A 12,877-nucleotide genomic window follows, 5' to 3' on the forward strand; every position below is an offset into this window, starting at 1 on the left:
ACACAAAGAGATTCAGAGTTGGGTAGAGAAGAGAAGGGGGAGGGGGCAGATAGAGGTGACCTGGTGGATAAAAAGGAGAATCCAAAGGGGGAGAGAGCAGTCAAGCCAGTAATCTTGCTCCCAAGTAAAAAGGGGTACTGAAGATTGGGTTCTTAAAGGTACAAAGTAACAAATACCAAAAAGCAAAGATTAAAAATCTAGAGTAGAGGTTGGATTCTCAAAAATACAATATTAAAGAAAAAAAACCAAAGTCACAAAAATTATAAAATATATATATACATATATATGAAGTTTGCTTTAAAAAACAGGGTCTTTTTTTTGCAAGTAATAGTAGGTTATAAAAATAAAAATTAAAGGAGTAATAGAGGACTTAAAATTTAAAAAAATTTTTTTTAATTTTTTTTAAAGAATGATAATAGTAAAACTATATCTAGGACTTTCTCTGGTGTTGTTATGGACAGTGTGTGGTCAGTTCATTTTCAGATAGTTCCTTGATCCAGCTTATACTTCTAAAGATCTATAGGCCTCTTCCTATATAGTAGGTGCTAACTACAGGGTTTTAATCTATTGCACCTGTCACTTCCAAGGCGGTTCCCTCTGTTTTAGCTGCTTCTGTTTGCTGGTCTCTTCAGTGTCTAATTTCCGCCCTGACACAAGGGGGCGGTGGTGGACACTTTTTAAGGCTCACTTGTTCAGTCGTGCTGTGGGGAGGAAGGAACACCGCAAACAAATATCACTGGCGTGTCTGGGGAGTGCTCGCAGTGTTTCAGGCCCACTGGGTTTCGCCCCGCTCACAACATGTGTGCTTTCCCTGTCTACACTGCTCAGGCTCTAGGTTGCTCTGTCAGGAACTGTCTGAGGCCAGCCCTGGGTTGTATGCACTTCCCAGGTCTAAGCCGCTCAGGTTCAGGTACTCGGGTACTCCTCAAAGGCACAGATTTGGTTGGGCCTGCGTTTTGTGCCCTTTCCAGGTCCGAGCAGCTCAGGTGACCAAGTGTTTGCCAAGCGCGGTCACTGAGACTTATTGCCTCCTCCATCCCTGCTGCTCGATTTTCTGAGTGTACAACCAGCGCACCTTCTCAGGCAGATGTCAACCATCCAGAATCTCAAGAAGTCTTGGCTAGCAACGAAGCCTGCTTGCAGTTTGGTAGATGATGCCTCTCTGGGGCTGCGATTGCCCCCTTCTGGCTCTGGCTGCCCTCGACTTCCTGTCTCTGGAGGGGGAATGGGCTGGTCTGAAGCCGGCTAGCTCTAGTCAGTCCTTTGTTCTGTGAGCGGGCCTGGTGGTGTCTTAAGTTAGGGCTTTTTGCAGGGTAGCTATCCCATAGTCTGGTTTGCTATCTCAAGTTAGTTCCCTCAGATTGCCCTCAGGGCATTCAGGACTGGTCCTTACTCTAAACAATGCAGCCCGCACCTCCCTGCCCAGCCCCCGCTTGCTAGTGGTGGATGCAGGCGTCTGCGCTGCTTCTCCGCTGGGAGTTACATTGGGCATATAATCTGTGGGTTTTAATTATTTATTTATATTTCCTCCCAGTTATGTTGCCCTCTGAGGTTCCAAGGCTCGCCACAGACTCACCAGTGAGAGTGCTTCCTGGTGTTTGGAAACTTCTCTCTTTTTTAAGACTCCCTTCCTGGGACGTATCTCCATCCCTACCTCTTCTGTCTCTCTTTTTATCTTTTATATTTTTTCCTACCTCCTTTTGAAGACAATGGGCTGCTTTTCTGGATGCCTGATGTCCTCTGCCGGCATTCAGAAATAGTTTTGTGGAATTTACTCAGCGTTCAAATGTTCTTTTGATGAATTTGTGGGCGAGAAAGTGGTCTTCCCGTCCTACTCCTCCACCATCTTAGGGCAGCCTCTCTGAAAAAATTATTTTAAATTAAGCATTCAGTTGCAACTGACCTAGAACACATTAGGCTTCGACCAGTTCAACGTAACCACCTACCCCTCTCTCCTAGAGGTCAGGTCACACTTGTAAACTTTCTAAGTAGTGTGATGAATACTATGCTCATTTAACCCTTCAGACAGTTGAAGGGTTAAATCTGACATAGGCAGCAGGGTGGGGATTATTAGAGGAAACATCTTGGAAGAAGATAATGACTCGCCCAGGCTCCCAGAGACAATCTGAGCATAGCTAGAGCTGTACAGTGTTCCTTACTCTTTCACACTGAAAAGTGACTGTTGTATTCCTGGGTAAGAGCATATACTTAACATCCTATTCATGCGTCAGAGCTCAGATTCTCTTCCAGAGACTACAGCTAACAAAACATGTCAGACTTAATATGAATGTTCCAATAGGCTTGGTGTTCTCCTCACTTGGTTGTCACTGTTAAGTCGAGAAAATCTCCCCAGGGCCCCAAATCCCAGAGAGCTGGGCCAAGGACATGACAAAAGACCATTGGGCTTGGTCTTTTCCATCTTCCAACATACACAGAGATAACTCCCTTCCCAGACAGCCAACAAAAAGATTATAGTAAGCAGGAGCAGGGCTTATAAATTTCCATTATGCTCTATGCCTGATTTCACATAGTTAATGGATTCATTTATTACAGCAATTTGTGAAAATCCCCAAGGGTCTGGGAAGGCTGCTGCCTAATGGTTTTATCGCATCATATACTTTCTTCATGCCTGTCCCTTTAACACTTACTGGATTGGCAAGGAACTTTGGACCAACCACTACTAAAAATACAAGTAAACTCTAAACAAAGCAAAAAGAAGAGGGGCATTTCATGCCTCTGGAGTTTCCTTCATCAACAAAAAATATGACATTTTTGTATGTTTTATAGCTGATTCATATATGCCACTGTCATAGCCTACCAAATTCACATTGAACGCAAGGCTTATTTTCAGGGATCAGCAAATCACCTTCAGATTTCAGGTATGGATTTGAACTGAAGGGTGATGGGAGCAATTAAGTCAATGCAGCCACACTGTCACTGCACCTCTTACTGGGTGGAGCAGGTACAGAGCAGAGGCGGGGGGTTGTATAACCACAGGCTGCAATGCAAACCAGAGGGAAGGGGTGCCTGGCCTCTGGCAGAGGTCCTATCTGGGTAGAGTTGCAGTGATGAAGCCCAGGATTCATGGCTTAACACACACATGAATGTTAGAGCATAAGTAGAAATCTTGGCCAGAACTGAGGCCTCCAACCTTGGCCAGACTTTTGAGGGTCCCTTGGACTGCAAGGAGATCCAACCAGTCCATCCTGAAGGAGATCAACCCTGGGATTTCTTTGGAAGGAATGATGCTAAAGCTGAAGCTCCAGTACTTTGGCCACCTCATGCGAAGAGTTGACTCATTGGAAAAGACTCTGATGCTGGGAGAGATTGGGGGCAGGAGGAGAAGGGGACAACCGAGGATGAGATGGCTGGGATGGCATCACGGACTCGATGGATGTGAGTCTGAGTGAACTCCGGGAGATGGTGTTGGACAGGGAGGCCTGGCATGCTGCGATTCATGGAGTCGCAAAGAATCAGACACGACTGAGCGACTGAACTGAACTGAACTGAACTGAACTGTCCCCTTCATCCCAACGGGATGGAAGCAACAATGTAAATGAGTAGAGCCAAATTCACATGCAACACTTAGAAACCAACTTAATGGAGACTCCTAATGGGTGCCAGATCTAGAACGGAGGCCATCCTCACCACAGCAACTGCTGCATGACCAGGGCTCATGGGGACCTCCCTTTGAGAAAATACAGGGACAGCAAGAAACAAAATTCTGCCTAAGATGGAGAATACAAATGACTATTTGTATAGTGAAATGGCCACCACTAGCATATAGTTATTGTCTCCTGTACCTAATTAAGTACTAGGTGCTTGAAAAGAAGACTGATAGAACAAAAACTATGGATTATCTCTTAGCTGTAATTTAAGGAACAAGGATCTGGTCAGTGTGCTATGCTGATGACAGGTGATGGGTGAAAATGCCCATGTTTGGAAACACTGAATTGCTTTACATCAGAGGGGATTCCAGAATTGTGTGTAACGGGGAAGAGGAGGGAGAGGGACACTGAGAGGTTGGGAGGAAACAGGGCTGAGTACAGAGACAGAGGTAGGCACAGAGACTCAGAGCCTTGTGGATAAAGAGGGTTTTGGAAAAGAGAGTGATGTTTTGTGAAGGGAATGCAAAGAGCTGTGCAAGTGAACTCTGCCATCTGCCCCGTGGAACTGATGTATATGAAATTAATTTTCCATCTGTTATTGTACTATGTGAAAAGGACCAGACAGAGTTTTGCCTTATGTGAAGGAGACATGTGGAGGTGGTCTGACTTTAAAGATAGTTTACATGGTGTATGCAAAACTCTGAGGATCCTTGGAGGGACTTCAAACCATAGCCCGTGTGGCTGCAGATTGGAAGAGATGTACCAGACACATTAAAATGCCTGGAGCAGAGGAACATGTGGAGGCTTCTAACATGAACTCTAATTCCAAAGTCACCAGGACAAATCATCCAAATTGCTGTCTTGATTTCTGTTGGAATTACCTTCTATGCGAGCAGCTCCCTGAAGCCACTCCAGGGATGGCTGGATGGCTGGAAGGGGAGTGTGAGGGATGTAGGAGACTGGCTGGCCTTCTGTTAAGTTCACAGGGCTCCTAACACCTGGTGACATGGGTTCTCCAGGGAATGACAACATGCATGGGGGCAAAAGTGGAGGCTGTTGGTGGTGACAGCCAATACCTGGTTTACAGATGAGTAACCATGAATGATTAGGTCATGGGGGCAGATGTACGTGCCACGCTATGAGTAAAACCCCCACTTCTGCTAATAAACACTGTGCTATCACTGAAGTCACTTAATACTGTCATGGTAATGAAGGGCAAGTTGGGGCTTTCTTTCAACAGACCCCTTTAGAGGCTCACTTACTAGCTGTTGAGACAGGCCATGAGCAGCTATAAGCTTTGGTTTCACCTTATAAAAAAATTGAGTATAATATCAGTGTCTGCCTCAATGACATTAAGTTAACTTCTAGCCCATAATATGTTAACAATGATGCTGATGATCACTAGTATTATAAGGCCGCTTGGTAATCAATGTGTACAACTGGCATCTACTCACTCTTATAAGATGAAATTCCCATGGTGGTTTTCTGGTCTCTTCCTCACCTCTTTCTTGTGCAGTCCTTGTAGTAAGTACTGATCCAGTCTTCTAAATGGTGGAGCAAGTAGATATTTTAAAATACTAAAGTTTATCAGCTTTGCTTTTTAGTTCGTAGAGGGCCACTGATGCGTTTGTACACTGATAATACAAACTTATGTACAGTGGGTGCACTAATCCATTTGTACACTGATAATATAAATTTGTGTATAGTGGGTTCACTAATGCATTTCTACATATATGCATTTCCAATAATATAATTTGTGTATAGTGGGTATACATAGCATTAGAGGGTCATAGAAGGTTATACAATGGTTTCTGTGTTCTCATTAGGAAGTAATTAGGGTGAAGGTAGTCTTTGTACCAGGGATAGACTACTGTCTTCCCTGTGTAATCTGAGGATGTACAGGAAGCTGTGGACGCAGGCGATAGCCAGCAGAACCTTCAAAATACTCCACCTCATAAAATTTCCTTTGGCACAGTGATGGCCTTTTAAAAACCCCACCTAACACCTCCACGTGCCTACTTCTCCACTTCTGGTTCCATTCCCACCAGCAAACCCGTAATTTTCCTTTACGCATTAACTGTTGGCTAGTTCGGAAACACTCCACCCCATCCCACCCCACCCCACCCCTTCCCCCACGGGTCTCGCGTGCCCAGGCTCCCTGGGCTATCTCTGTACACAGGCCTCAGCACCTGGGCAAAACAGTGGGAGGGTGGAGGGCACAACCTTGGTGGTGGCCTCTTGGCTTTTGTGGGTTTCAGCCAGACCCTGAGTGTTATTTTAGTGCAACTTTGGTGTTTAATTTGAGGATGTGTGTGGATCAGAAGGAGGGACCAAAACATTATTTTTTTTTCCATCCACCAAAATGATCAAATTTGATATTCCAAAAAACGCACAGCCTGGTCCAGAGCTGTGTCCAATTGGGAAGTGGGAAATGACTGAAAATCCCTCCCCTGCCGGGGACCATCATTCCTTAACCACTGGCCACTGAGCAGGCTTGTTTACTGTGGGCAGCACCTGGGCAGTCTGTGGTTTCCGCCCACCCAGAAGCCGGTGCCCTGAGGCTCTCCTTGCCTTCTTGAAAGTGCACACAGCACCTTTGCTGGAAGAACATCCTACAGGGTTGTTTAATTTCTTACAGCCTTGGAACAGCCACAACCAGCAGCTGCTGAGCCATGGCTGAAGGAGAAACCACAACCTTCAGAGCCCTGACTGAGAAGTTTAACCTGCCTCTAGGCAATTACAAGAAGCCCAAGCTCCTCTATTGCAGCAACGGGGGCTACTTCCTAAGAATCCTCCCAGATGGCACAGTGGATGGGACGAAGGACAGGAGCGACCAGCACAGTAAGCACCCATCTCACATTTCTGGTATCCTCCTTAGTCAGGGATGGGAGAAGGGAGAATAGATAAGGGCTGTAACCCCTTCTCCAAGATTCTTTTCAGACATGACACACTCAGATGCAGGGGTAACAAGGTACAGAGGGTCTGGGTGTGGAGAACGGGGAGTTGTGAGGGCAACAGCCTGCCTAAAGGAGTCTGATTTCAAGAGTTTAAGAGGACTCTCTGTTGACCTAACATACCTGCTGTGAGATCAGACTGGCTGCCAGTGTTCAACTGTTCCAGATTCCTGTAAGCAGCGAGAAGCCTGGTCCCCAAGGCTAGTCAGGGCCCGTCTCACTCCATGATGGGAAGGGCTACACAGAGCAGGGGCAATAAACTCCCAATGGACAAGGGCTCAATTTCAAGTTAACCGATTCTCCAGGTTATGTTTCCACTGGGCTTGATTTGTGAGATCCTAGTTCACAGTCGTAGTCTTACACATCATTAATTATGCTGCTCTCACTCTGCGTTATCATGCAGACGTGGCTGCAGTAACTAGGAGGGGTAGAGTCATTCTCCAGACCTTGTAGAAACAGGAGAGTAGGAGCGATTTGAGCCAAAGGCTGAGTATCTCCTCCGGCTTTCCTGCCAGCCCTGCTCTCAGATGGTGTTGATAAATGGCGGCATGACTTTGGAGAAAAGACTCTCCTTGACTATCTAAGAAAAAAATCTCTCCCTCTGCTTTGGTATTTCTGGCAGTGGTGTGTATGTTTGATACGAGGTGTCTGGGTTCTACTGTGATGTCACTGGGGATTCCCTGAGCCCCACCAAATCATTAGATGTTGGAGCAGAGCCAAAAGTCAGATCTGGTCCCTGCTCAGAGGGTCTGAGGGGTCAAACGTGTCATGAACCAAGGGAAGGAAAGTATGGATGAAATTAGGAGATATACAATAGCACAGGTAGAATTTAAGGTTATGCAGGATGGCTTTAAAATGAGATACAGAACACTGGCTTTGATGTGATGGTAGTCTTTATTATTGATTTGATTTACACCAAAGGTTAGGGCTTCCCAGGTGGTACGTGTGGTAAAGAACTCACCGGCCAATGCAGGAGACTCAAGAGATATGGGTTTGATCTCTGGGTTGGAAAGATCCCCTGGAGGAGGGCATGGCAACCCCTCTAGTATTCTTGCCTGGAAAATCCCATGGACAGAGGAGCCTGGCAGGCTATAGTCCATAGGGTCGCAAAGAGCTGGACACAACTGCAGCAATTTAGCATGCATGTACACACAACAAAGGTTGCAGGCACTAGGCACAAACGGTCACCCCAGCGGTGCCCACTCTCCATCCACAGAAGCACAGATGATGGGGGCGGGAGCTAGCATTTACCAACCAGGTGGCACTGTCCCTTCCCTCTCACCCACCAAGCAGACGCTTGCAATGAGAAGCAGGAAGTTTGGGGCTGACTGCTGCAGGGTCAGCTTAGTTTTAATGGCTTGTCTTCAGATGGACTTCCGAATGCCTATACTTGATGAAAAATATGTGCCAGAGTATAGCGATAAAAAGACTATTGAGTATGTTAAACATACACACAGGCAATGTTCACTGCAAATAAATGGACTCAGACTTCAATCTGTCATGTTGTATCAGGCAAGCTACACAATTTGTGTGATCTGCCTCACACAACACAAAGGGAACAAGCTGTAATTTCTAGAAGGTTTTAAACATTTCTAGTAAGTCTTATCAGTTTTTTGAACTGAGAATGTTCTTTGGTCTTCCGCATCCCAGAGAAAGACAACCTTGGTGATGTGTTCTATGGGGTTAAGCTGGCTCTTCTGGGAAACCTTAAATTCTGGGGTCACAGGAGGCTACAATTACAAGTACTAGAATTTCTGTACAAAGGGCATGTGACTTCACTGTTAACATTATAGTCTGCACTCTGGGTACAGAATGTGGGACAACTTCTGCAGAGTGCTGCAAATTCAGCTGCCTGACCTGCGATGTCAGAAGCCCTGGAGGGTAGCATACAGTGGCATAGGAGTGTGTATGAGGAGGTCGACACAAGAGTGATGGTGGATTAATTACTTCCCAAGTGAACTCAGGCTAGTTATGTAACTGTTCTGGCCTTACTTTTCTCAACTGTAAAATAAGAGCAATATTACTTGCCTCCCAAGTTTCTTGGGTGGGTTACATGAGACAATGTAGCGAAAATTCTTGGCACAGCCTCTTGACCGAGAGTAACAGCTCCCCATATGTTGGTTCATGTCGCTACTGTCGTCACCACTATCACCGTCACGACCACCACCAAGATTTCCATGCACTCAACACAGCACATGGAACACAGGATAGCCCTTAATGACCCTCCCTAGGCTCTTCTCTTCAGCAACACTGCCCTCCAGGAAGCAAACGGTTTGGATTCAGGTTTTGATTCAAGGCCTCTCTGGCAACATTCAGAGTTGTTGTGTTGGCCTACTTACTTAGTCTAGAACTAAGAACAAGGGCCAAGGAGGACAGAAATCAGAGCACGGCGAGTAAGCCAAAATCCATCCCCCACTACCTATCAGTGCCAGGAGAACCAGGTAATCCATGTACCCCTTGCAGAGACAGGAGGCCTAGATATAGAGTCAGAAACCTTGAGGTCATATTCCTATGCTGCCGCTTTCTAACTGGATCATCACCAGACAATTATCATTCTCTCCATTTGGCATAAAGTGCTCTGCAAAAGCAGCTTCAAGTCTCCCAGCCCCCAGACCCTTCCCATCATCTTCTCTTCTACAAAAATGTGAAATTCTCCAGTGTTCCCGGCTATCTCAACTAGCGGGTAAATACTGAGGCTCAGTTTCCTCACCTGCGCAATGGGAAAAGCAACACTGCCTTGTGTGTCTGACAAAGCTGAAAACTCATGAGATCCTGCAGCCAAAAGGACTGACTCCCTGCCATAGATGCACCCACTAAATGTGGCTCTGTCGCCCTCTTCTGGCCAGTGGTGGTACTGCCACAATCTTTCTGAATTTCAAGGTTCTTCAGAAACCTGGGCAGGCGTGGAGTGGATGATCCCTGGGTGGTTAGCACAATGGTTTGTATTCCTTGATCATTAGTTGGAGCATGACTAGAGACCATGAAGATAAGTGGATAACCACACTGTAAAACTTCCTCCAGGGAGAGTATTTCTAAAAGCCAATCAAATATTTAAATACATCTACATACACCATGCAAAATGGAACTATATGCATTCCAGTACTACAAGGAAAAAAAAAAGAAAGAAAGAAAGAAAGAAAACCTCAACTCCTTTCACAGCTTCTCATTGTCCCCAGCCAGTTGATCTACCCTGGACAAGACTGAGAAGTCTGCAAAATGTATTCCCTTCCTACCCCCAGGAGAATAAGTTTCCCAGAACCTAACCCAAGGTCTTTCTTGGAGTGGAATAAAGCCAGGATGGATGGATGGGCATGGACCACTGTCCTGTAGACCTGAGTCAGAGGTCTCCACAGGTGGGATTTCTGGCCTGCCCAGGGGATGTTTTTGGTTCATCCCTTTACAATGGCTCAAATCACAGCTGCAGGCAGATAGCAACGCAGACTATGGACATCTGTTACTTTGCCACACTAGGAAGGCCAGGCAGGACCAGACAGGAGAGTGGCAGACTGCGAGAAGGGGCGCTGGGCGCAGGGTGTGTGAAGATTTTTGTTGATTCCTAGGGTGTGGCTTGGGGGCCTGCTAAGTGGCCGCGTCACCAGGAGAGGGAGGCTCCTGGAGGAGGAACAGGGACAGGGAGTGAGGACCAGCTTCACCTCAGACACGCAGTGTTTGAGGAGCGCCGTGTGTATCAAGGCAGCCCTCCTCGGGGTCATACCGCACATTTCCTTGTGCGATTATCTAATGGTCTCCTGCCTCACTGGGCTCCCTGAGGACGGGGACTTCGTCTCTCACAGCTCAACACTGCAATCTGTGTGTCAAGCACATGGCTGGGCGGTCAGGATCATGGCCAATAAATATTAATTGGATGAGTGAATGAACTGTTGGAAGCAAATAAATTCAAATTCAATAATATATTCCATAAATATCTATCAAGCACCTAATATATGCCAAGCGTTGCACTAGACTATTTAATTTCCTCTTAGCCACGGTCCTGATGAGGTTATTAATTATCATTCATAATGAACTGCCCTGTGCACTAACTCTGCGAACACTGAGCCCTGGGGAACAGCCAGTAATTGGGAAACTGGGCCCGACCCTCAGCTGCATCTTCCAAAACTAAGGCTCTCTTATAGCACACTTCCACCCCTGACACCAACACCACAGCGGTGGTTTCACACCACACACTAATTAAATGAACATACTGGATTCACACATCCCATCTGTGGGCCCAGTAGATGCAGGACCCATCACTGCGGTTTACTGGCTCCCTGTCAGGAAGTTACTTTTTCTCCACATGCCTCAGTTTCCTTGTTTTAAAAACAAGGATGGCAACAGTACCCACCCTTATAGGAAAGTTGGAATTTTAAGTATGACAGTTTGTGAATGTCTTTAACAGCCTGCCAGGCACATGGTAAGTGTCTGGAACATGGTATTTATCAGCAGCAGCAGAATCCCGAGGCTTGCTGGACCGTCCTTATCTAACCATCTGATCTTTGGAGTGTGCCGAGTTAAACCAATGCTACACCAGCTCCCTGCATCTCGGCACCTCCAGGACTGTCCGGGCTTGGAGCTCTTGAGGCCTGGCACGTAGGTACCCTGTGCCCAGGCACCAGCGGCTCCGCAAGCCCTGCCCGGTCTCGCCTCTCTGCACAGCAAGCTGTCTTGGGCAAAGCAAGGAGCTCTGTGCCTGACTCCGCTCTTTTGCGGGGAGGTCACTCTCTGTCTAAGGGGGCCATAACCTATTTCTGGAGCAGTAACTGGAGGATAGGAAAAAGCTCACAAGCATCCCAAACCTGCAGCCCCCTCCTGTGGCACGCACCCCTCACCTCCCCAAGCACGTACGAGGCTTCATGGGGAGCAGGATTACCGGCACCACTCACCACACAAATGGAAATGTTCCTGAGCAAAGTGTGTGCCAATCAAATATTTATAAATCAAACCACATCCTAAAGGCACTAGAGGAGTTCACTGGTCCCCAGAACCTTGCTTTGCAGCCCTTTAGAAAGGGCTCCTTTCCTTCAGTGAATCCCTCCTGCCTGCAGTTCTGAGGGTGATCCAGATTCCCCATCTTGCTGTGGCTCACCACCTGACGGCGAACCCACTGTGCTCCCCATTGCATTGGTGTGCTCTTCAGGTGACCACAGTGGGCAGAGCTAGGCATCAGAGAGAGCGACTGGTCTTCAGACAGGCACGCTCTCCCTGGACGCACGCCCTGCTGAAGGCCTCCTTCCCTCTCCTCCCTACCAGCTCCTTATCTGCTTACACAGGAGGGATTTTTCCAGATAGACTTTTTTTTTTTTTTAATATCACACAGTCCATGGACTGTATCAAAATTTTCCAGGCACCTTTTTCAGACCCTAGAGGAGAAGCAAACACCTTTACACATTCTAAGAAAAGTCTTTTTCATACACACACACACACACACACACACACACACACACACATATGTATCCAAACCACTGTAACTTTTTCCCCCCACAAACTCCATTTTATTTCTTCTCCGTCTTTCTCTAATGTTTTACAGTGCCCGGCTTGTGGCTACATTTTAATTATAAATGCCACTGACATAAAACAACCTCACCAAGTTCTGAATGAGGCTGACCTCATTTTGGGTAAACAAGGCAAAGGACGGGAAGTCTCCAACCCAGAATAAACCAGGCACGTAATCTCTCTGGGCCTCTATCTGGAGAACAGAGGTGGAAAGCAGGCTTAAAGGCCATGGAGGAACGTGCTGCAGAAGCGGGACCTCCCTCCGCAGCATTCATCCTGCTGAAAGCAGCAGCTGTAGTCTTACCTTTCAAAATTCCTAGGGAAGGACAGGAAGAGAATAGCATGGTGCCCCAAAGCTCATGTCTCTTGGCACTGGCAGGTTCTAACTCCTGTTCCTTCTTTCTATCCTTGGAATGTAAGGGATCATGTGTCTTACTGTGACTAAACGACTATGAAGAGCTAATGGAAGGCTCTGAGGAGCAGAAGAAAAAACCAGAGATACCAGCTTATAATTCCTCAGGAAAAGAAGGAAGAGCTCTAGACAGGGACCAGCATATCCACTCAGATCCCTGGCTTCCCCCTTACCTAGGTTCCCCTAAGGGTCCAAAGGATGAGGCAGGAGCATGAGCTGCAAAGGTCATCTTGTATATTTCAGTTATTTGACATTTACTTTTGATAAACTGGCCATTCCCAAACCAGCACACCTTAATGCATTCTTAGACAAGGAGCAGGACTCTGGATTCCACTGGGGACACTATGGTTACTAGTCCATCAGGTAAATGCTTCCAGTCTTTCTGTAGCACATTTTTAAAGTGCTTTATAAGT

General features: G+C 46.7%; 1 protein-coding gene and 1 long non-coding RNA gene across 5 annotated transcripts in view; one reads left to right on the forward strand and one right to left on the reverse strand.

Annotated features, from left to right (window-relative positions):
• FGF1 (fibroblast growth factor 1) overlaps window positions 1-12,877 on the forward strand; it is a 117,970-nt gene that overhangs the window by 88,414 nt on the left and 16,679 nt on the right. For all 4 annotated transcript variants that reach the window (XM_040239825.1, XM_040239827.1, XM_040239823.1 and 1 more), the window contains one exon: window positions 6,247-6,449. In XM_040239825.1, coding sequence (XP_040095759.1) covers window positions 6,281-6,449 — 169 coding nt within the window. In that variant the 5' untranslated portion in view covers window positions 6,247-6,280. The remainder of the gene's footprint in view (window positions 1-6,246; window positions 6,450-12,877) is intronic.
• LOC120863517 overlaps window positions 1-12,877 on the reverse strand; it is an 81,755-nt gene that overhangs the window by 48,621 nt on the left and 20,257 nt on the right. Inside the window, exon 3 of the long non-coding RNA XR_005721016.1 lies at window positions 5,063-5,152. This is a non-coding gene — a long non-coding RNA (uncharacterized LOC120863517). The remainder of the gene's footprint in view (window positions 1-5,062; window positions 5,153-12,877) is intronic.

The sequence above is a fragment of the Oryx dammah genome, unplaced genomic scaffold, assembly GCF_014754425.2.
Source record: "Oryx dammah isolate SB20612 unplaced genomic scaffold, SCBI_Odam_1.1 HiC_scaffold_5, whole genome shotgun sequence".
Taxonomy (NCBI): domain Eukaryota; kingdom Metazoa; phylum Chordata; class Mammalia; order Artiodactyla; family Bovidae; genus Oryx; species Oryx dammah.